Source organism: Periophthalmus magnuspinnatus, chromosome 8 (genome assembly GCF_009829125.3).
Source record: "Periophthalmus magnuspinnatus isolate fPerMag1 chromosome 8, fPerMag1.2.pri, whole genome shotgun sequence".
Classification (NCBI taxonomy): domain Eukaryota; kingdom Metazoa; phylum Chordata; class Actinopteri; order Gobiiformes; family Gobiidae; genus Periophthalmus; species Periophthalmus magnuspinnatus.
Window position 1 is genome coordinate 27058413 of NC_047133.1, and position 25178 is coordinate 27083590.

Genomic DNA, 25178 nt, shown 5'->3' on the forward strand with positions numbered 1-25178 from the left:
ATGGCAAAAGAAACGGAAGATTAATTTAAATAGTTTTGCCAGTGAAATGAGCTTGCTTCTGGGTATGAAATAGAGCCAGCAGAAATATGGCCATTACTTAAAGAATGTTTTGTTGACAGATAAAACCAATGGCAGCTACCCATAATGTCTGATAAATAAACAGAACAGACTCACTAAAAGCGTCTGATATTGACTGACTAAAATCAGCACACAAAACTCCCAGTTATATATTTATTCCATATATTTACAAATAATATATATTTGAAGGAATAATGGAAATGTTCCCTATATTCTTAAAGGGACATACCTATCCAAATGGAAGGCTGCAATTTCTGCGTTGTGTCTCTCAAAGTCAGAGAAGTAGAAAAAGTCTGGAGGTGTCTGCTGCTCACGAGTTTGCCTGAAAAACAGAAGAAACACTTTATTAGTAAATCCATTATATTAATTTACCCAACACACACATGCAAAATTGGGCAGTGCCAAAGAGACTAAAGGGGAGAGAAATGATAATAAAAAAGTTTAGATTTAGAGTTTAGTCACTTGTTCTTTGTTCAATTGCAGTTAAAGCCAAACAGTCCGACTTCAGCCACAAGAGGTCAGAAAAGAAACACACAAACTTGATTTTGACTGAAGCGGGCAGTGACCGGAGTGGCCAGTACAAATGTTTTTCATACACAGCATTACCCAAGCATGCTTTTATGTGTCTCTTTCAAATCCATTCCCCCCATGTAATTGTACTGAACACTGGGGTGACGTCCTACATTCTGTCCTCACTTGTTCTTTGCCTTGTTTGAAAAGAAATGAACCACTGACGGCCAAAATAACCTGTCCCCTATCTTCTCTTTGATGTCACCAAAGCAGCATTTACCCATAAATCAATTCACCTCCATTGTGATCGCAGAGCCAGGAGAGGGGACTAATAGAGCTTTTATTTTCAAAGTGCACAGCAGCGAATAAAAGGCTGTTTACACAAAGAGCTGGTGGAAGAGAAGCTAACACGGGGGTTCGAGGTGACCTTAAAGACGGGATGTAGTGACGTTGTTTTTAATCATTATTTATACACTCAACTACTAGACCAGGGGGTGTCAAACTCATTTTCACCGAGGGCCACATCAGCAAAATGACCGCCATCAAGGGCCAGATGTAACTGTGCGGCAGTGTAAATATCACTAAATGTAACCAAATGTCATGTAAAATAAATGTAATTACTTTTTAACTTAAAAAACTGACATTTTTAAAAGTGTGTATCTGGTCGGGACACACCTGCTCACAGACCTTTAGCACTGCTTCAAATACAGCCTTTTACAGCCTTTTAATTATTGGACAATTTGTTGTTTTTCTTGCAGACTAACTTTTGCATACTTAGCTCCGTGTTTGGTGTCAAAATGTCGACGTAGATTGTACCGATCCTGCTTCATAACACAAAAAACATACAGTTTTTTCTCCTCAAAGCACAAACTTGTATTCGCCTTCACCTTTCTTCCTCCAAATTTCCTTCCATGCCAACAATTTTCCTCTTCATGGACATTTTGTGATGATTATTTGCAAATATTTCTCAGTTCCACTTGCTGGGAAAATCTCATTAGTTTACTGTCAGTGCACACATTAAAGCAGTATAGACTTATTGTAAAATGACAGTCATGCCTTTTAATTTACCTTCTCGTGGGCCACATAAAATGACGTGGCGGGCCGCATTTGGCCCCCGGGACATGAATTTGACATATGTGTACTAGACCATTTCCGAGTTTAGACCTGGAAGTACGTCCTTTTATAGATCCGGTAAAGATCTGTTCATACTCGAAAAGTCAAATCCTGCATTATGAGTTGTATGTTATAAGGTTCTACTTCTCTGTGTGGCAAGTTTGTTACATTTAGCTACTTAATTACCATAGCTACAAGACATAAACAATGATTTGATCGAAGACTGAAGCCGCATCCACAAATGTTGGATTACCCAAAATGCCAACTTTCAAAATTCCCACACCCAAAGGAGGCTCATGGTTTCCTAGGATCCACAATACACACTTCTTCAATACTTTACAAAGATGTGAGTCTGGTCAGAGGTGAGTCTCCTTGAGGTCAATGGGTGTGATTGACAGGTGGAGTAGCCAATCAGGGACATGCATGGTCCGACTACATCAAAACAAATGTGGAAAAAAGTGGGCCTGTCACGATAACAAATTCTGAAGCAGGAAATATTGGTACAGAGATATACTACGATAAACAATAATATTGAAACTACAATTATATAAGACAGACCCAGTAAACCATTTTTAAATAGACAAAACATATCTCAGGTGACTTAAAAACGTGTCAATGTGCAGTTGTGCTATAAACTCCTCACACACTTATATACACTTATAGTTTTGATGTTAGATTGCAGCAGGGTTTGTGAAGAGGCTAAAAGTTTAAAACCACGCTGACTCCTTGTTTATGTCACAGTGATGATACACAGTGGTGACAGGGAGAGCGCAGAAACAGCCGAACCACTTTTGTATCGCTGTCTGCTGTGAAATGACGAGAGGAGATAAGGTTCGACTGGGGAGAGCCACGATTTCAACTCTGATTAAAAAGATCTACCCAGAGACCCAGGGAACAGAGCTACACATGCAGAATGGGAAAAAGAAAGTCGTGCAGTGAAATTGTAATCACATTACAAATAGAAGTTGGCAGCTGTCTTGGTCTGGGCACATAAGGTGATTTTCCCTAACTTACCTGAAAGTTTGTTTTTTTTCTTATAATAACATGACTAGTTTGTTGATGAGTTGGATCTGTTTTGTTGTTTGAGTTATTGTAAAAAACATATATAATGTGCAATGCTGTTACCTGGTGTGACACAGACATGCCATGTAAATCAACCACATCCAATCAATACTTTGCCAGTACCTGATATCAACCACTACTGGTGCAGAGACTGAAAATAGTCTTTCTTTCCTCAAAACATTAACTACATATAATAAAACCATTTTTTCCCCCTCCAAGTAACAGCTGCAGATACAGAACAGCTGAGTTTGAATAAAAATACAAACACTGTGACAATTTTTGGGCCAATAAAAGCAAGTAAATGATTATATACATTTATACATTAGCTATACCGATAACAAATGCAGCTAATGTTTTGGGTATGAGCCAATACTCAAAGCACTGTACCATGCAATCCATCAAACACAGCCTGAATGCATCTGTCTGTTTATATAGATGGAGCATATCCATCACATTTGCCCCTGATTATAGGTCTCCTGTGGAAGCGTCTGGGCATTAGTCTAGTAGAGTTAGTCTAGACACTTGGAGGTAGAAGCACTTCACAGACAAAGTGACAGACAAACGAGAGGGAGAGAAGGGAGAGGATCAAGAAATAAAATAACTATGGACTATACCCAGATGTATCAGAAAACAGAGATTACAACAAAATATTATTTACATAAGTAAGACTAAATGGCCTAGTAACTCCTATTAATAAGCAAAAATGCATATAAAATGTTATTTGATTTTTTTTCCTATAAATTATTTCTTGAATCTATTTTTGCCAAAACATTAGTAACTGCAAATGTGACTTGATAAAAATACATTTGTTCATTTACGACCACTTTGTTATTATGAACTGTATTAGTTCTTTTTACGTTTTTGCAGATTGGGTTGAGCGTATATGCTCTAAAAGTAACAGAGTGTTTGAGCTGCCAGGCTTCTCTCCTTCTTTACGTCTTCCACCATCACTATTGGAGAGGGATCTAAAACTCAGCCATGGCCCGGAGGAAACTGTGTCTAGATTGAATTTCAAATCGATGTTACACAAGTTGTCTTCAGCCTCAGCTATTTCCAACACAGAGCTAGTGCCAAGAGGGAGAAACCAGCTATCAACCGTGGGTGGGAAGGTAGTTATAAAAATGCTGCAGATCTAACATAGCTGACTTGTAAAAGGAGTTTGGAAGTTGCTAGATATTAAAGTGGGTAATAAGTGAGCTACTTATTAGGAATGAATATATGGCAACATTGGTTAATCTCTTATGAGAGTTACATATACAAACTTTGGCTATAATGGGTCTGTGACCACAACATCCACAGCAATGTACACAGATCAACTGTTTTCAGAATTGATTGGGAATAAAACACTCAATAATATGATTTTAAGCCCATATTGAAAGCACTGTAAAAATAAACCACAAAAGCACTCAGTTCATCATCCTGTACCTTTACTACTACACTGCATGTTTCTTTTAAAGTCAGCCAACATTTATATATTTTTTTTAATTTTTTATTTTCATCTTTTTGCTTGATAATTTTGCATATCTCCTAAAACAACAATAGTCATATAAGCAATTTGGAGACACTTCGCCTCTAACAGCATCATTGTACACTGTACTGGCCAACTATTGCAATTAGTCTGTCATCAGACTAATTGTTATCCTATTACCCACAGTTCAGTTGGTGCTTTCCTTTATGGTTTGTGCTTTTGTTAAGTGTTTGAGGAGGCCATGTGTCCGTGGGCTGGGACACTATCTCTTTCCGCCAGAGCTCAGTACTGCCCCTGGAGGCGGAGGACAAAGGCCTCACAAGTATGGACGATGTGTGTTTGAGATGCTTAGTCTGAGAGACGAAGGGAAAATGGGGTCCAAGAGTTAAATTTGGACAGATGGCACAATTTTGGAAGAACATCTAGCAACTTTTCTGTGATTGCGATTAGATGTGCAATGTATGTTTAAAAATTTGGTGCACACTGTAAACAACATTAACATTGGCACTTGAGTAAATATGAACTTCTAAACTAATACAAGAATCCCATGAATTTCAGAACGTGTGTGTAGTGTCATTACAGGCACAACTACATTTTTCTATAAATATATGTTTTCTAAGTAATTTTAGACTTGGTGATTTGATTATTGTGGCAAATCAAATTATGATTTCCATTTGATTGCAATATATTGTGCAGCACTAATGGCCACAATTACAGCCTCAATGCTAAAGACAAGGCCTGAAAATATATTTGTATATCATTTCACAATACTCTGTCTGCCAAACGAGATGGTGAGGTCAAGACAAAGTGCTATGGGACTATCCACAAGAATCAAACGCATCTTCTGCACAATTGAGAAAATATAAAAATATAATATTAATTTTGTTCAGGTGTGCACAACATGAGGAAAGATGGCAGCAAAGCTGCAGTGTAGCCTTATGAGACATTTACTATAATAATCCCTCCTCCTCATGGCTTTAGGTTGTTTGGTACATTTATTATGTTAGTCAAAGGTATTTTGTTGTCACCTATAAGCTTTTAAAGGCCCACAGCTTGTGCACTAAGTGGATTAAGTTGTCAAAGTCTTAATTGCATTTTTTTCATATAAAAGGCGTGTGATAGGCTTAAAGTAAACACAAATGACTGTATGTGAAATCCTATAAAAAGAGAGCTTTTTACGGTAAACTGTCAACACACAAACTCATGTCCAGCGGTGGCTCTTAAACTACCACCACATTTGGCTTTCTGAGTAGCACCAGATCTATTTCATTTTTAGTCATACAATTCACAGGTTTTACATATGTAAGAATTGGATTTATGACTCATCCAAAAAATATTCCTGGGTGAAAAAAACACCTGTCATTGAAATGTATTTGAGATTTGACAGTTCAACTGCACGCACACAATCCAGCGTGAAATATTCTGTGAGAATGTCAAATGTTTGGGAGCATTGGTTTCCTGTTTCACACAGCTCAGCTCAACTTACAGGCTTACGACAAAGACAAGAAATAAATGCATAAGGACATCATAAAAGATACAAGCATTTTGCTAAATGTAAAAGATATGTAATGTAAAAGATAATATGGTCCTATGTATTTAACAAAATGATATATTTTTTAATATCTTTCTCTTTGCCTTTTGACTGTGAACCTGGACAGCTCTCCACACATCTGTTTCATCACAGTAGTAAGAATATATGCAGTAAAATAAACAATAAACTAGGAGTAGTCTAAGTGTGAGAAATATATATTGTCTAGGGCACTGAAAGAAACTGAAGTTTTGGGGTTTGAATATTAATGGATTCTATCAGCAAAGAAGTTGTCCAATGGGGATAGAATAGGCATGTGGACTGCATTGTTTAAAAGTAGGACTGAAACAGCAAAGCAGCTATTTTACGGCCTGGTTAAAACAGCAACATTTTGCATCCATAGGATACAGAAGATTTTTGAGGCTCTTGATTCAACAGGAAGGTGTAGCTGTCAAAAGTGTATTCCATCTCCTCCATGTGCAGGTACTCAGCAGAGTCCAAGCCAGAGGATGTTTTGAGACACTGTTAACAGAGGCACAGCTCAAATGGCGGAGCTGTTTCACCACTGTAAATGCTGTTACAACCACCTCCTGTTGGATCAAGAGCCTCAGTGGTTTGAAAGAGAGATGGAGGTCGTGGAGGCTGTGAATGAAACACTGGCCCCAAACAGACACAGAGAACTGCCCTTACAGCTTTCTCACACCTGGGACAGAGCCATAGAAAGGATGCTCCAGGTCTTTTTTGGTGACATAACTAAACCATCACCAGCCAACGCTCTACCTAGTGGGAGTCAAAGTCCCTGACACAAGCCCTGATGAAGCTACCTGGTTGGTAGCAAAACTTGGCTACCTGGTTGGCAGCTTCAGAAAAAGTGCAGCTGGTTTAACTTGTTGATAATATTTTTTTTTTATTTAAAAAAAGACAAAAATAGAAAGTTTTATCATGTTGAGACCATTAATATTGGTTCTATACCATGTTATCTTAAATACATCTTCATATTACATGCCCTCCAAAATAATTATGCATTTTACTATCACTAAATGGTTGTTAAACAACACAAATGATGCCAAATCCTAGATGCACGACTTTTGGCCAAATCTCCAACACGATCTCAGAAGTCTGGGCCAGCACGCTGAGATAAGAGCCTGATCTTTGCCCAGGACCGCTTAATTGGATTGGGAGGATGCATTTTGGACGCTCCTTATCACGCGTCCGTCTGGAGCTGAATATCTTCGTGTGCCGCAGCCTAAATAATCCCATTAGCTCAACCTGGAGATAAGGAAATGCCACACACACAAACATAGGCTTGGTTTCCTCATGGACAAACTAAAAAGTCTTAAGTTGTGCCACAACAACAAACTGAAGTTTCAAGGAAATACTGCCAAATAAATACTTTGCAATGCAGTGTGTGAACTTTAGGTTTATGTTACCCACCTCAAACCTTTTTAGACTGTATTTTATTATATATATACCTCTGGGAGGTAACACATGTACCGAAAATACATATTCATACATTTTGAGAAACTTTATTCTGGTACAGTTACTTTTTCATTTGCGGTGTTTGGAATACAGTTAACTTTACTAAAATCAAAGGAATACATGGTGACATTTGATCACTCTGCATGGTACTGCAGAACTGCATAGTAGTGAAAACAGAAGATAGATTGCTCTTAATGTTTTCATGTGGATTTTTTAAACATATGGCCTCACTATACGAATCAGAAATAACTGCATATATGGCGTCAATTCTTGCATCCTGGTACATTTACTTATGTCACTGTGCATCTGTGTATTCCAAAACAATAAACATCTCTAACGTTGCATAAGTGAGCTACAGCAGCTTGTCTATGTCAAGATCCCCACATGCATCACTTCTTCTTTAGACCTTGTCAAAGTTACTCTGAGCTATTTTTGATGCATACATCAAATTGGAAAACAAAAGAGAAACGCAAACAGATCGACTATGACAAAATCTAGAGTCATTTCAGTGGCTTTACTGATTTTGGAACATTTAATGCATCTATATTGCAATTAACACTGCCCCCGGTGGCAACAAAATGTATAACAACAATAAGTCTAAATTAGCTTTCTGCTTTAGTAAATTTCCAAAGGCATTGTTAGTGTTTGTGAAAAGTGCATTAAGGTCACCACAACCCAGAGTAGTCTAAACTTGGCAGAGCTCTCAGTATGTCCACTTGAATACGCTTCACAGTGAACAGCTCAATTTGCCATTTCACAATTTTAAAACTACCTCCCTTGTCTCCTAAAAATAGTGTTTAAAACTTCAGTAAGTAAAATTCCAAAGGCGTTTTTCCAGAAAGCCATTTAACGTCCAAATCCAGGTTCTTTTGTGTGTTGTTTCTCCATTTAAACCTGTCACTGGCCTTGTTGTGCTCAGTGGTTAGCGGTTAGATGCCATTTTCCAAATAGAACCATCTATCAGCGGTCTAAGTGGTGGCTCGGAGATGTCGTTGTGGTGTGAGGGGGTGATGGCGGAGAAGGAGGAAGTGGTGGGACCGCAGCAAAAACAGTCTCAAGGTTTGTGTTTTTGCGCGCTGGTTCACTGAGGATAAGGCTTCTCAAACTGTGGTACCCAGGCTGCTTCTGGTAGTACAAGATGGGTCTTATGGGTAGGACTGCAGATTAAGCCAATTTTAATTCAAATTCTGTCAAAAAATCAGTAATACGCTTTGGCTTTTTTATGGGAGGGTCCAAAGCCATCTCTCTGTCAGTGAAAGCAGGTGGTGTAGAGTTCAAAGTTCGCGCAATTTGACCACTTTCTGTTTTAACTGGCAATGAGTCTGTATTGTTTCTGTTTATGAAATGAAAACTGAATGGCATTTTTATAAAACCAGATCAAACTTAATCGAAATTTGAGATTAGTTTTTAATTAGTAGAACAGAATTAGTCATGTGTTCTTTGCACAAGTTGAGTTCTAGTCAAGCTTTATCTATCTAAACTAAAAGCCAAATATCTTATGCTGTTAAAATGTGATCTACACACAATAAAATGCAGTTTGTTGTGTAATAAGACTCATAGATTTCTGAGAGGCCTATAGTGCAAAGAGTGCTTTCTGAGCCTGTGTCCATACATCATGTTATGACAGGAGCATTTTCTAACATGACCTTTAATGCCACCACACAGCGGTCTACATGCATCACCCGCTAATGATGATGTGTGGGTGCGGCTACAAAACCAGAGCTGTAAACCTCATACTAAAATATCAGTGAATTCAAGAACATAACCGACAAGGCACAGTGGCTGAGGGGTTAGCATCCCTGCCTCACAACAAGAAGGTCCAAGGTTTGATTTCTGTGTCTGTGATCGTGTTCAGCGACTTCCTTCCCTATCAGCCTAAAGCATAAAGTAAAGGTTAGAGCTGTGCAATGAATTACGTTTTAATCGAGATCAAGATATAGTCATCTGTAATCATCGGCTGATGATCAGCTGATCAGCTGATCAGCTTGGGTTGTAGGTAAAAAAGGGTAAATGATCCTAGATTTCACTGAATAAAGTCAATATTGCAAATTCTTTTTAGTAATTTTCACAACAGCAACAATACACATGTGTATCAACAGTATGTTATCCATGTGTTTCAGAGCGATGAAATATAGCACCATTACAGCGGCAATTAACAATTAAAAACAGGAAGCTGAAACCCATAGAGACTAAATCCTTCCTCTACACATTTGTATTTTTGTATTTTAGTTTTAAACTTTTCATTTTGTGTTTATTTTATGTCTTGTATTTAAACATGAATAAAGCCTGTATATGAGTTTAGTCTGTCCAGCTGTTGCTGAATGGATGGTTGCTCTCACTGTAATCCATGTGATCTCGGCCCCACTGACCAGGTGATGTTGCATCGCCTTGACTGCATGGTTAGTTTTAGATTGGCTTTTTGTGACTCTGTTATCTTGCTGTCTGAATCTCAACGCTCAAAGCCATTAGAAAGGAAATTGAGCCAAGGGGGGTGACCCAGGCAAACCCCTGGATCATATTCCGACCTTCGCAGTCCCTTGATATCAGACCTGGGGACTGACTCCTCCCACTTCCTGTTTGGACAATGACATGAGCTATACAGAAGCCTGCTTTGGTTTAATTGCTGTACAATGGTGGTATTCACCTCCACCTTCTGCTCCCTCTGTGCCATCCCAGGACCTGAGGGGGGATGGGGGGTAGACATGTACAGGGTAATTGCCACCTAGCTCAAGAGTGGGGACAGGCCTAAACAAGCATGGGTCCTATAACCTATAACCTACAATGGATGTATTAACCTTTACATGCGATTACAAAAGGCCCAAGTTCCAGTGGTTACAAAGCACCCTTTCTTCCACTCTGTCCCGGAACTGTTGGTTGTCTGGGTGGATATTCGGGTGAGCGATCTACCTGGGAAAGAACAGGGAAAGGTCCTGTTCTAATGATTGAGCAGGCTTTACACAGGTCTGTGAATGAAGACTATATAATGCTGTCTGTGTGGTCCTCAAAGTCATTTATACTGTACTGTAAGTAGGTGGAATAATGTTACAAACATACTATTGTGTATGTGCCCTCACAAATGCACAAGATAAAGCAAAAAGCTGTTTCGTCACCAGAGCCAATAGCAAAAACAAATTAATAAATATTGTTGTTTTTAAACCCCATTCATAAAACTACACTACAGTTTACTAAACACTAGGCTTTATTTTTCTACTTTTATGGCAAAAAAGCTCTATTTATCAAATATTGCAGCTTTTATTGTCATTTTAAGAGGTGATAATTTTGTCCCATGTGTACAGAACACAAATAATACTGTTTAGACTATTCTATCTTATAATACTACTGTGTCATAAGATGGTATAGTCTAAACACTATTGTTTAGACTATAGCATTTATAAAATATTACAACAAATTGAATCCAGATTAGATCAAACATGAGTTTTGATTTTATTTTGTCTTTTGAAAAACAAATACAGTGTTTCAATATTTATTTCCTGAACATAAATAATAAAGATTAATGCAACTGAGCAACTCTGCTCCAAACCATATACTTTTACTGACAGATGATTGGCTGTAGACCTCTTGATTAAAAAAAAAAACCCCACGCTGAACATTGACAATCTGAAATGACTGAATCTCAATTGCACTTAAAATGTGATTAATTGCACAGCCCTAAACTTTAATTATCTATCACTGAATACTGTGGGGTTTAATTCCACTCTTTAGATTAAAGAACTTTGTTGTAATCAAGTACTTCATTTTCTCAAGTACATTAATTCCTTGGAGTATGCCCCTCAATTAACTGTACAAAGTCATGTGTTTTTCACCTGCCTTCCCTCTTCCAATCGTATGGAATGCCCTGCCCACGTTCCTAAAAATTCACCTCCTGTAGCTAGATGAATTTTCGACTTTCCAGTTGAGTGCTCCGGCTGCATTCCTTAGTGGGGAGCTTAGGAATTCCCCTGTCAAGTATTTTAGACTATAATGATAGCATAGGACTGGCTCAATGGCATAACCAAAGCAAAGCAGCGACAAATACAGACGGGAACCACAGCCAACATGCACCACAGACACAGGAAAAACAAGTCCTCTACTGGACCCAACCAAAACATGTTACATAAGACATCACTTTTTCATTTGGGAAGATTTGTCAATACGTGACCCCAATAATTTAACATGGTTTAAAATGTAATCTTGTTTGTTAAAATGGGATATGGAGTGATTGTTGTGGATTATGGTGGAGTTCTGTAGTAGAAATGCAAGGAGAATGTAACAAATGCAACAGACATGATGTATTTGGAATGCTTGACGCAAATATAGTTTGAAATGCTTTGAAAGGGAGGCACAAAAGCAAGTGACAAGATATAAAAGAAAGCAGTGAACTAAAGAACTAGGCCATTAAAGCATAGGCTGGGATCATGTGATATCACAAAATTCTAGACTCCCTATAGTTTAAAACGGAGCAGGACAACAGGTCAGACTCTATGGTTAAATCTGCCATTGAACTGTCAGATGGTGAATATCCCTGTAATTACTGGGCCTATCCACATGAAACAAGAACTGGCACAAAGTCATTGTGAGTAAAATAATGTGAAATAATTTAATAACAATAGCTTCAGAAAGTGGTATTTTAAAACATAAAATATGAGATTGTTGTCAGCTGAAAAAATGTCAAGCCAAAAAATGAATATGGCAACTTTGTGAAGTCAGTCCCTAAGAAATAATGATAAGGTTCTATGGTCAAATACTACAACATGAACACTATTATGTACAGTATTGAAGAGGTTTCTTCAGCTGAGTGTGAAGAGGGGGGTGTTTGGTGTCTCAGACGATCTAGTGTTTTTGGTATAGCATCTGAGAGAGTGAAGCTGTCAGAAAAGTTATTTAAGATTTGAGCTGACACAGACAGGTGCACTGAAGGCCTGATGCTGAGCTGCAATCCCTTGTGACAAGTTGAGTAAAAAAACAACAACAAAAAAAACAACAAAAAGACAAATATCCACCTTTTACTCTAGCCTCAAATGCAGGACAATGACGGATTACTCAAACATGCTTGAATCAATTGAAATAACTTGATGTAAGCTTGTTGTGAGGGAACAGCAGCATGGTTAAAAGCTAAAAAAAATACATTTTACATAATGTGCCCCCTTTACCATTGATAATTTATCAATATTAATATCTCACTAGAGCCAGCAACACATTCAGATTGTGATCTATGCACCATCTTAAACATCACATAAGATGCCTTTGCCCTCACTGTAAAACCATTAGAGCGCTGTTAAATAATGCAGTGTAAAAAGTGATGTGATATTGAGTGTGAGATATCAGTTATTTCCTCCAAAGTAACACCAGCAGTTTGAGAGCCTCCACCCAGCTGCTGTGTGCCGTGGTGCTGCTGGATTTGACACAGTGCACAGGGCATGGGATGGAGGGCTGAACTCGGTAACCTCCCACACAGTACCAAGATCCCAGTGTGCACGTGAGACTGCAGCTGTGAGAACATCTGTCTGTCTGTAACTGTAACATACCATATCCACTCTGCACCCGCTGATGGACGAGCTAAGGCAACAGTGGTGACGGAGCTGACAAACCAGTGCTGTAGTAGGAAAATGCTAAAGAAATATATATCCCAAGTGAAAGGAGTCATCCATCCATTTTTTCCACGTATCCGGGGCCGGATCGCGGGGCAGCAGCCTAAGTAGGGACTCCCAGACTTCCCTCACTCCAGACACTTCCTCCAGCTCCTCCAGTGGGATCCCAAGGCATTCCCAGGCCAGCCGAGAGACATAGTCTCTCCAGTGTGTCTTGGATCTTCCCCAGGGCCTCCTTCCGGTGGGATATGCCTGTAACACCAACCCCAGGGAGATGTTCATCCCAGCCATGTCACACTCAGCTGCAAACTGCCCCAGTGCAGGACCAGTGGTCCTGGCTCAATGAAGCCATCAGGACAACATGAGGAGGGATGAGATCCTGTAGTTCCTGAACTGGACCCCCAGCCCCTGGCTGCGCCTAGTTATTCTGTCCATAAATACAATGAACAGAACTGGTGACAGAGGGCAGCCCTGGTGGAGTCCAACATGCACCGGGAACAGGTCTGACTTACTGCCGGCAATGCAAACACAGCTACTGCTCTGGTCATACAGGGACAGGACAGCCCTTAGCAAAGGGCCCCGGACCTCATACTCCCGAAACATCCCCCAAAGGACACCACAAGGGACACGGTCAAATGCCTTCTCCAGATCCACAAAACACATGTGGACTGGTTCAGGTCTGGTACTGGTAGCAAACTCCCATGATCCCTTGAGCACCTGATGGAGAGTATAGAGCTGGTCCAGTGTTCCTCAACTGGGACAAACATGACCATCGGTTGGCTTCTCCTCTCCAGTACCCTGGAATAGACCTCACCGGGAAGGTTGAGGAGTGTGATTCCCCTGTAATTGGAACATACATTACATCAGCTGCCTCAGGAGTCCCACAAGCCAACCGATAGAACTCCTTCAGCCTGACGGCTTGCCTTACTTCCAGTGTCCACCATCAGGTTTGGGGTTGCCTCTGTGACAAGCACCACAGACCTTACGACCACAGCTACGAACGGCCGCATCAGAACATGGCCCACTCGGAATCCATGTCCTCAACCTCCCCTGGGATCTCTACTTTGACAATGTTTAAATCCAGGCTCAAAACAGTTTAGCTGTGCATATGACTGAAAGGTTTTTATTCAGCACTTTTCTCCTTTAATGTTAATTTTATGGTGGTTATTTGTGATTATTTATGTTTTGATTTGTTGTATTGTGAATTTAGTGTTTTTCTTATTCTGTGAATCACTTTGAGTTACCTTGTGTATGAATTGTGCTATACACATAAACTTGCCTTTCCTTGCCTTTACATAGCATTAAGCTTAAAGAGGAGTTATTGTATAGGGTATTAACTGCTAACACAAAACATATTTAGATCACAATGTTACCTTTTATTGTTTTGAAAATACTATATTCACCAAAAACAACATAGCAACATATTTAATTAGTTTCACTTTGGTTTCTCTGGACGAAGTCATGCTCCCTTCAGAGTGCTACTAGATTACAATAGATAGACGCTAACCGTAAGGAGGGTTTGAATAGGGCCTGACACTATTTCACTACACTATTGTAGTTTATACTGTATACTTTATACTTTCATAGTTGTTTTGTCTTATGCTTTTCAATTAGGTGTTGCTACAGTTTGGTAAAACTGTACTAGATTAAAAGGACAAAAACCTTTATTTAGGTACAGAGATTAAAATTTGCTGAGTAACACACTGTCAACCATAAACTCAAAATAATGAATAAAAATAATAACATTGTAAAAGTCTACAGCACAAAGGATCTGTCTCTGAGTTAGCCTATAGCTTCAACATGAACTATATACACTCAAACTACAGAGCTGTGGCTCTTATAGCAGCTCACAGCATGAAAACAACAACAAACATGATCAAAGTCGCCAGGGCTATTTTTGCAATTCATAAAGCATCCTCCAGTGTTAGCCTATCAGCCCCATCCAAGAGCAGTGCAGTGGGCATGCTACAGGAATTCATTCTTCTTTGCATATCTGAGGCCTCCAGCTCCTCCCTCAATCCCAACCCTCAATCTGACAAAAACAATTAGCAGGACATGAACATTATGTCTTATGTAGAGTTCCTTTGGCAGTCATGGGACAGTGCGGGTTTGGCACATAGGGATAGAGACATAGCATCTTCCAGCTGGAGAAGCAAAGTTATGGCGAGCTGGCACTGTGCACTGTCTTCCAAACTTTCTATGTGTCACAATGTTCAGCATCTGTTTGTCATAGTTTTTACGCATTCTCTCATAGTAATGATAATAAAACAAATCGAGATCTATTCTTTGTGTCAAAATGCTTTTTTGTCTCATTGGTCAGTTTCTGTTATACTCTGAGTGTGACAGATGCATTTAACCAACTACAGTGAAGTGCAAACTCTAAGGAGAAGGAGATGGTTTTAATAACCTCTTATATCGATAGTGAATGAAAATGGATTGTGATTAAATCTAAATTGTTGGTGCTTATGGTTCTCAGAAATTTGTCAGACAAATTTTCTGAAAAATCTGTGGGCTGACTACATCCCCTACATTTACAGTATGAGACTGTGACATAAAGCAAAGACTAACCCACGACATGCAAAATGAGTGACATTTCTCAGCACACTGTAGACTTTTTCAGACAGGTAAAAAATGAAATCCTTCTCCAGAGTGAAACTACACAGCACAGTGCTTATGTCTGGAAGAATGTAAGCCGGCAGTCTTCCAATTCATGCTTCTTCACCATTTGAATCAACTCAAAGGAGATCTGCAGCTTCAAAGCGTGTTCCAACTAAGCACCACTAGACACTGATCAATGGGACAGCTAATGCGAAACAATAGCAGATGAAATGGTTTGAACTACTGTACCCAGAATGCACCAGTTTTTATGAAGAGGAAAAATGGGACACATCAGTGCTCTCTGACAGAAACTATGAAACCGGCTGATGTTCTCGACAAAAAGCAGAACAAGAGGTGATATTTATACATTTGAAAGTTTTTTTTTCTTGAGAGATTCTTCAGAGTGTAAAAGCTCAAAGGGAGATGACAGGCTAAATAGAGACATCTGCGCACACCAAATCATAATTCAGGCTTCATATGTAATTACTGTCAAAACAACTTATCAACATGAAGTCATTTCATTCAAAATTTATTATAAAGCAAGTCAATAAAAATAGACTATTTTTGAAAGACTGTTGTGTAATTGCTGGTTGGCATCAAATCTCCCTCAGTAATTTCTCTATCAGAACTAACAATAAGTGCACACTGGCACTGAGTGGTTAGCCTTTTTCTCCAACAACGTCAATTTAAAGCACAGGTTCATATAAAAATGGAATATATTTCAAGGCCATGCAAAACTGGATACGTTGGTGCCACAAATGCAATTTAATAATTTAATAATCTAGTAATAAACATTTATACAGCCCTCCCTGTATAAATAAAGATAAATAACAAATATTTACAGATTCATTTCAAATGAGTCTGAACTGGAGTTTTAGCCAAGCTTCTTTTGATCACCACAAGTTTGTAATATTTATGAAATAGTTATGGCAGTTTAGTATTATAAATCATCTATACATTTATATGGACAGTTGTATTTATATTATTGTCATTTAGCCTTATAACTCCTGACATTCTATTTGTCATTGGCTTCTTGTTGCCGCTCCGAAAAGCCCAGCTCCGGCACATTCTCCATATAGCTTTCCACATAGATGCTGATGTTATTGCAGTAATACCATGTTGGCTTGAAGCTACATGCCTGTCACCTCGAGTACATTTATCATTACTCAGATATTCAGTGCATGTCATATGTGATGTTAATAGTCCCTGTTGGCAGCTAATGTGCACTTTGAAGGGTGGGCATGTTTTAAAACTGACAGGGCATGATCTGATTGGCAGAGATTGGGGGATAATCTCTGAGGGACACTTGTAAACAATGTTTTATGTTTAATGGATGAAGGGACCTTAAAGGAGATTAAAGCTACCATCTGTAATTAGAGTGGCTGAGCTGCTCCTGTTATATTCTCACATATTACCACTAGATGCTATCTGTGGTAGCTGCTGTCTGACAGTGCCCCAGCTTTGGCCTAAAAAAGAAGACCAAAGGCACAGGTGAAACTGAACAAAAGCCAAGTGGAGGGAGGTGGAAAAAGGTTTCACATCTGCCATCTACTGGTAAAAAAAATAAAAATAAAAATCTAATAAACATACAGATGGTAGCTTTAAGTAAGTTATATTCAAATGTGAAGGACACAGATGGATCGATGTTTTATGTAGTCTATAATACTGGCACACAGTAGAGTTTGTCTCCCTTTAGACATTGTCACAGTGGCTCAGTGCTCATTTTAATTAACACAAATGCCTGAAGACGATAATTAAAAAGCAAAGAGTTGATTCCCCACTAGGATAGGATCATATAATGGAAAAAATGTGAGGCAAATTATACGATGTGTTGATATGATATATGAAGTTAAGAAATGTAAATACCAGTATTAAAAAAAACCACACTTACTTCATTGGTTTGAACAGTGCTTGCCCGTAGTTCTGGAAAGTCATAATCAACTTCAACTGTGTGCCTCCCGATTTCATGGCTGCAAGATAAAAAATAAATAAATCAAATCAAACCAAACACTATTTTCAGAGTTTTATACAGTTAGATGAGTTGTTTCAGCATTTTTTTATGAATACTTTCCATAACCATGAAGTCACACTTGTCCTGGTTGATCTTGTTTTAGTCCTGGGTTAGTTCTGGTCAGGTCCATTTTTAGTTCATGGTTTTGTCCCAGTTTATTTTTGATGTGGTATGTGTTCATACGTGTGAGTGCAGCCAGACATGCACATGCCAGGTGCATTGGTGAATCTAAACTGTTAAAAGTTAAATAGTTAATGTTATACAGTCTTAACCTACAAACTCCAAGTCTAAGCTATAGTTATAAAGAACAGACAGAGGTGGAGTTAAATTATGCATTTTTGGAACAGAACATGTTTCACTTCATGCCCATTCACAGAGTTTAGTGGGAGAGTTGCAACCTACTGACTTCTAGAAATATCATCATCATTTTGACAATGGTTTCCAGATGGCACCCAAAATATCTTATTTCAAAACATTGTCCAAATGACTACTTTGGAAACTTTTGATACCTTGGAGCACTTCAGGGTAAATGAGAGATTCCAGTCTTATATTTTATGTCATTTTTACATCCAGTTTCTATTTGTATGATGATAAACTTGAGAAGTAACTGATGGAGAGAAAATATACAACCTAGATATTTTTTCATGGTAATAAATGTCTGTATGTAGCCATAATCAGAAGACATGAATAAAGTGCATGTACTGATGAGTCTGACCCCCTGCCATGAGCTGCCTGTTACGCTCAGTCACAGCGTACTTCCTGCTTGCACACAAGGCGTCATGCTTTCATTAATTTTCTCCACTCTTAAGACGACTTGGCTTCGTCTTACTCACCCCTGGCAGCACATGCAATTTACCGTGACTCATTTTCAAAAGCTTGTCGGGATTTCACATACACTGTTGCGCATAGTCCAACCCAAATGACCCCAAACGAGTGAGTGTGCGCTTCTCATCTCCAGGAGGCAACAGATACACTAGGAGCATTATAGCAGCAGTGGCATGTGGCAGATTTGTCAGAGAATATGGCCTGGAGAAATCTTTTAAACTTGATACAGCAGGACAGCTAAACCTTTGTGGATTGAGAGACGATTCAACAACATGACCTTGAACCGTATAAGCCACAATCCACAAGGGGCTGTCTTTAGGGCTTGTCTTTGTACTGGTCATATAAAAGGCTAATGCTAAAGTAATCCTTCTTGATTGTGTGTTTAGATGTGTGTAGTGATCTAACGTGAGAAAATCATTTGGCTTATGTGACAGGCCATCTGCCATACATGATTGATAGACTACGATTTGTTTAAAAAAAAATAAAAATGTGATTGTTACTGTTGCCAGAACTAAAATATGTGATTGGAAATTACTGATAATATCTATTTAGAAGTGGGCAGCATTTTTTCATTATTCCACTAGCAATAATAAGGTGGTATTTGAAATGTTTAACTATTGCACAAATGTGACAGGACTGCAAAATTAAACACAGAAGGGCAAAAAATGAATTAATTAAAAAAAAGAAAAAAAAAGAAAACCTGTTTTGCACCCCTGTTTGAAAAATGATTGCCAAATTTGTCTTTTTAGTTTTAAGTAGCTTTTTATTGCTAATTAACTCAATGTTCAGATTATGCATATTTTCAAAACTTTTTTTTTTTTTGATATATTGCCCACTATGTCTAGTGCATAGAGTGGCCATGGATCACCAAAAAATAATAATTTATGCCTAACTCTGTACCACTTTATACTAAGTAAGTAAGTAGTTGCTAATCCTGAACCAAATCACATTCTTAATAAACTAATCCTTCATTAAGAAGCCTTTTAATACGTCTATTAAAAATGTAGTTATAACTATAATACATAACACAAGTCATGTGCAATGCTAACCACTCTGCCATTCACCATACATCCACTATAACCATACATCTTTCCTAACAAACAAATTGCCTTGTCTTCTTCTCTTCCTGGTGCTGCTTGTGTCACCCTTCCCTGCTGTGATGATAAATCCGCCTCACCTGAGCCCCCTCACGCTCCCATGCCTATGATGTATGGCTCTATCCAAAGACTGAACCAAATAGCCACTGCTGACCCAAAAGAGAGGAGGAAGAGAAGAGGCAGGTACGGAGTACTACACTATGAAGAAAGTGCTGAACAAGGAAAGACTCCATGTGTGCTTGGTAATTCTAGTGAGACAGATAAGTGCTATGTGCGCACCAATTAGGGGGCACCAAAGCACAAACACTCATAAACTTCAGACGTGATTTGGTTTTTGCAGACAGACATTTTTTATGGGCTTGTCTGGGCCCAGAGCTGAGGTGATATAAAGGAGACAAGACACATAAATGTGACATAATTATGAGTGATTGATAGTGATTAAAATGCAATTGAAATGTTTGAACTTGTTTGTAACTTTTGAAAAGGTAAAAGCGTCATGATAGCTTTAATCGCAAACAACAAAGTTAAATCTGTCAACTGGAAAAATCTTGTAGGAGTGAAGACGTTTCGCTGCTCATCCAAGCCGCTTCTTCAGTTCTGGTCAGAATGCTGGTGGCCACTGCCTTTAAATCTATCTGAGGGGAGGAGCTAACCACACTGAAACTGTAAACAGCTATTGTCTTAAGTTTCAGCTGAAACTCTCCTATTCAGCCTTAACGACCCTGCTATTGTTCTCATTGTTCTGGGTCTGAGGATGGAGTTGTAGATGGGGGAGAGATTATGTCTCAGACCCCCATTTCTGTTTAAGGAAGGATTCTCTTTCCTAACAAAAATAGCTTCTTTAACTCCTCTCTCAAACCATTTCTTTTCTCTGGCTAAGATCTGAACTTCACTATCTTCAAAGGAGTGGTTAGTGGCTTTAAGATGGAGATGCACGGCGGACTGGGGTCCAGAGGAACTCTCCCGCCGGTGTTGGTACATCCTCTTATGGAGCAGCTGTTTAGTTTCTCCAATGTAACGCTCACTCTTCACTACACTGAATGGAGTAGACTACATTACATTACTTCTTCAAGTTCACACAGGAAGAAGCCAAGGAGAACAAACTGGCCTTTTTAGATTGTGCAGTAACAATAGGAGAGGACAGGCGACTCCAGGTAGAAGTTTACAGGAAGCCTACACATACGGACCAATACCTGCTGTTTGACTCACACCATCCACTGCAGCAAAAACTCTGAGTGATCCGGAGACTACACCACAGAGCTCAAGTGGTGCCTACAAACACAGAGGGAAAAGTGAAGGAGGAGCAACATGTGGAGAAAGCCCTCTCTGCTTGTGGGTATCCAAAATGGGCCTTCAATAAATCTAAGAGAGCTAAAAAACAGGACAACAGGGAATCTGAGCCTAGAAGGAGAGGTGTTACCATCCCTTACACTGCGGGTGTGTCTGAAAAACTTCAGAGAATCTTCAGACAGTATGTCAAACTCCAGTCCCATGCTTTACAGAGGTATAAGCAACTTTTAGTTGATTAGTTGATTTGAAATTGCTCCGTCTCTCTCTGCAGACACATCTCTCTCTGTCTGTGGAGCAGGCACCAGTGTGCACTGTCAGCAAATAGTGCTGCGTATCTCAGCTCTAAGACCCGCCTCTCTCCGTCTAATGGGTCAGAATCATGTTGTGCACATGAACAGGCACAGAAAGCTCTAGCTTTTGCAAACAGCTTTTGGATCTGCTCCCATCGACATAATACATAATTTTTAAATAGTTTATTACCTCGTTAAATGATTACATTGGGCTTTTGGCACAGAAGTGTGACTGCTGACAAACTATAGTCTGGATTAGACAAAGGAGAAAAATATGATTCAGAGCCAGATCTGCAGGCGATGTAAGTCATGCTAAGAATGTCAAACTATTATTATTCATGTAGGCCTATGTCTCTCACAGAAAATACAATATAATATATTGGAAAATACAGGCTACATGTGCAATATATAATATATAATTAGGGCTATTGTAAAATATAAGCAAAATGAAATGATGTGATGCTAATACCTTAATGAGATATTCAACCTACTACTTCTCTACTCTGATTGACAGCATAAAAGAGCAAAGAAAATGACACAACATCAAAACCTAGTGATTAAGGGAAAAGTGAGAATCCAGGTAAGACAATCACATAATGAAAACCCCTGGCAGACAACAATAACACCAATTCATTCACACATATTCATCCAAGCCACGGTTCAACCATAGGAAAAAACAACTATAGAAGAGTGACAGAGAAGGAGAAAGAAAGAGAAAGGGAGAGTTTATTTTTAGTTTGGAATATACTTTAATAAATTAGTAGTATTAGTACAGTTTATAGTATTTGCATGATGAACTGAGGGGGACTAAACAATAAGCCATAGACCACAGAAGGATTTGACTCAAACACCTATGCTAATTTGGGAACCACTGATATAAAGAGATAGACTGATATAAAGAAATAGAGAGAGATGGATAAGAAAGAGCGTGGCGCACATGGTATGGTATTTTTGGAGCATGCATTGCCCCGTTATTACCCCCCTAGGTGCCAAGCATCCCTAAACTTGGAAGCCTAGAATCACCCTTGGATGAGCCTGAACAAAAGCCAGGGTAGAGGGGTGTAGCTGTCACATCTGTCATCTATTGATAAAAAAAAAATACATTTACAGACTGTAGCATTACTCCATTCTGTTTTGAGAGTTTAGTCCAAAATTCAAACTGTATTTAGAGTCAAACAGGCACCTTTCAGTGTAAATCTTTTATCAATGCTGAGGATGACTTGTACAAAGTGCCATAAATAATATTGCCTTCATTGTTTTATGTCTAAAGTGCTGCTGTGAGTTATCCCTGGACACATGCACACTGATGTTCATTTTGCTGGTGACTCACCCACACTGGTGATCCTCTGACTGACCAGGTCTTTGAGCAGAGCCTCCAGCACCATGCTCTGTCTGGGGTACAGCTCGTAACGGTTGATTCCAATGTGGAAGCGCAGCCAGTTTGGATAGGACTCAGCTGTCCCCTCCGCTGTAGGAGAGAACTCTTCCTCCTCACCATTTCCCTCTTCATTCTGCCTATAATCAAAACCAGAATCAAAATATTTACTTTGTCTTTACATTTGGTAATTGTGTTATGGCAAATATACATGAATACTGAAAGAAGGTATAACATTGAGTGTCATTACACATCAGATTGAACTGGACTGGTAAAATCTATGGTTATTTCACAATATAGGCTTCAAGTGGATCATATGCCAATATACTAATCACCAATGGCCATTCCATCAACATTATGGAGCCACAATATTCAATATTCTCAAAATAATCATTACACAAAAACACTTCCCTTATCTCAATCAATGCATAGTCTAAATGAGGGCAAGTCATATGGGGCTTAGTGGAACATTAAAGATAAATGATAATCAACAATGTCCCAGTGGAGCATTAATGAGCATATGAATGTATAACCCATATTACTGTGTTAAACCCGGTCAGAAATAGGGTAACTATAAGCCAAGAGATTGTATGAATGGAAAGGCTTTAATCTGAGTGGTAACTGTCCCACTTGTCCCTCTTTTGTGCGTGCGTCGTCCTACTTACCATCCCTGGCTCCCCGTGGTTTTGGGGTAAAATCTAATGTCCGTGTTGACGTTAAACAAAGTGTCATCGTCCGTGAGCGTGGGGAGCTCAGACCTGTACAAGGGATGTTTAAACAGCGCGGACAGTCTGGATCCACCGTGCGCTGTCACGGTCATCCCCCCGGTCGCGTCCCCTATGAGCGGCTTGTGCTGGTCTGCTGCTCGCCCTCCCGGAGCTCTCATCCTCCCAAACGCAGCCACTCTGTCCCCGGCCAATGCGAGCTTCTCCAATGAATGGGACGTGAGGTTGGAGCCAGGTTCGTTGCTGAAGTCCTGGAGGATTCTTAGCGCGTGTTTATTAGGCCAACCGGCTTCAGCCGGCGACCTGGCGCGATTCTTTCCCCAGCTCTGCGATTCTCCACCCGGGTGATGCGAGCACTGACAGCCGCCCTCACTGGTGCTGCCGTCCGCTCCAGTCGCACGCTTCTCCAGTTTGGGTAATAAGTCTATCATAATGTGCATCGTGCACGCCACCAAAAACACCATTAGTAGTAATACTCTGAATTTTCGGAATAGGATCATCTTGAACATCTCACAGCACCGGCATTGAGCTCCAACAAAAGTGTAATTATAAAGGGCAGCCGCGGAGGTTTGAAGATATTTTCTGTACTCCACGCATTACGCACGCTCCTTTGCTAAAACTCCATTGCCTGTATAGCTTTTTCAATCCAAGATCACTCTCCTCTCACAGCTGGATGAAATCATTACGAGACAGTGGCTCAAGTGGCGCTCTTCATTCATATTGTTGTTAGATAGTGTGAATCAGACGCACAGAACACTGAATCAAATGCAGACTACTTCTTTAGGCGGACACTTCTGGTCGAGCTACATATTCCCTGTGAGAGCAGGTGGTCCGAGGCTGTGGGCTTTGACGCCGTCCCGTTGCGTGGCTGCTGTCGGTGTTGCTCGTTAAAGTTCAATATGAGTAGTGCTGGCAGGTGCACGGCTGGCGCTTGTCATCCGTCCTCCGTTCCCTGCTTTGTCTCCCGGCCAAGTGCTCATCCCGAGCGGGAGTGTTAAATATTATGATGGAAGCCCTCGATGTCCAGCCTTGTGGCGTCATAAGGAAGAGATGGGTGTGCGTGTGCGCAGGCAAGTAGCACCGTAGTGACATGAAAGGCGAGCTAGCAGGAGGAAAAGAGGATGGACCAAAGCAGCTGGGACTGCAACGCCATTGTCCGCCAGCAGAGGGCGATAGAAGAAACAGAGGCATTCACCAAGGCTGAGCAAGTGCGCGTCCGCAAAAAGGACGGTCTACTGGGAGTTTTGTATTTTTTTTAATTTTTAGTTTATTAATTTAAATAGGACAAAGGCAGAGATAAACACGATATCAAGGGCTAGATAAGTTGTCCATACCCATGGTAAATAATCTAAATGACTAAAATTCAATTTACTAAATGTATACTGGGCCTATGGACTAGATTTATAGCAGTAAATATAATTATTAATCCAGTAGAGTGACAATGTGTATCGGAAACTAGATAGGCCTACAAGTTATTCTAATTAGTTAAAAAAGCAAAACAAAACAAAGCAAAAAAAAAAAAAAAAAAAAAAAAAAAAAAAAAAAAAAAACTAACAAAAAAAACCCCTCTAAATTTACAATGGGCCTATTGTCCTATTTGAGTCATTTTTGTTTGTTTTTTTCATGTCTCCACGTCTTTAAGTTCCTTCAAAAGTTTAGGGTAGTCAAAAGTTATTCTGTGCCTGCAAGCTACTCTGCCCCTTACAACTTCTCTTTATTTCCCTTATGAATATTTTTATTTGAATCAAAGGACTTTTAATCAGCTTATTTATCGTCCACCAACATTAATCTTATACACGGATATTGTGGAAGCCGTACACACCTGCCTGCCTTCTCCCAGGCTATTTTCAATTTGCTGATAAAGTCAATGTGCCTTTCATTAAAAATGGCCGAAGCAAAACACTCAAGCAAGAGCAATTATGGCTGTGTTTACTTAGACCCCACTGTCTTCAAAACTTCACCGTGGAGTTGTTAAATTGCTTCCTCTTTGAACTTTGCAAATCAAATTAGTTTCATTATTTTGTTTTGCGATTTGTAATGCTGGAAGCCTTGCACAGCAGCTGGTAGTAGCCCAATGGATTGCTTTTATATGTTAAAAGCAAGAAATGATCCATGTTTATGTGTTTTGTTTATAAGCTGTT

At 39.5% G+C, this 25178-nt stretch overlaps 1 protein-coding gene across 1 annotated transcript in view; it reads right to left on the reverse strand.

Moving 5' to 3' along the window:
• Window positions 1-24119, reverse strand: part of fam20ca (FAM20C golgi associated secretory pathway kinase a) — a 29668-nt gene extending 5549 nt beyond the window's left edge. The window contains exons 1-4 of the mRNA XM_033971406.2: window positions 22978-24119; window positions 22268-22452; window positions 17316-17394; window positions 308-400 (exon numbers count right to left, since the gene is read on the reverse strand). Of these exons, the coding sequence (XP_033827297.1) occupies window positions 308-400; window positions 17316-17394; window positions 22268-22452; window positions 22978-23546 (926 nt within the window). The 5' untranslated portion in view covers window positions 23547-24119. The remainder of the gene's footprint in view (window positions 1-307; window positions 401-17315; window positions 17395-22267; window positions 22453-22977) is intronic.
• Window positions 24120-25178: the final 1059 nt, after the last annotated feature.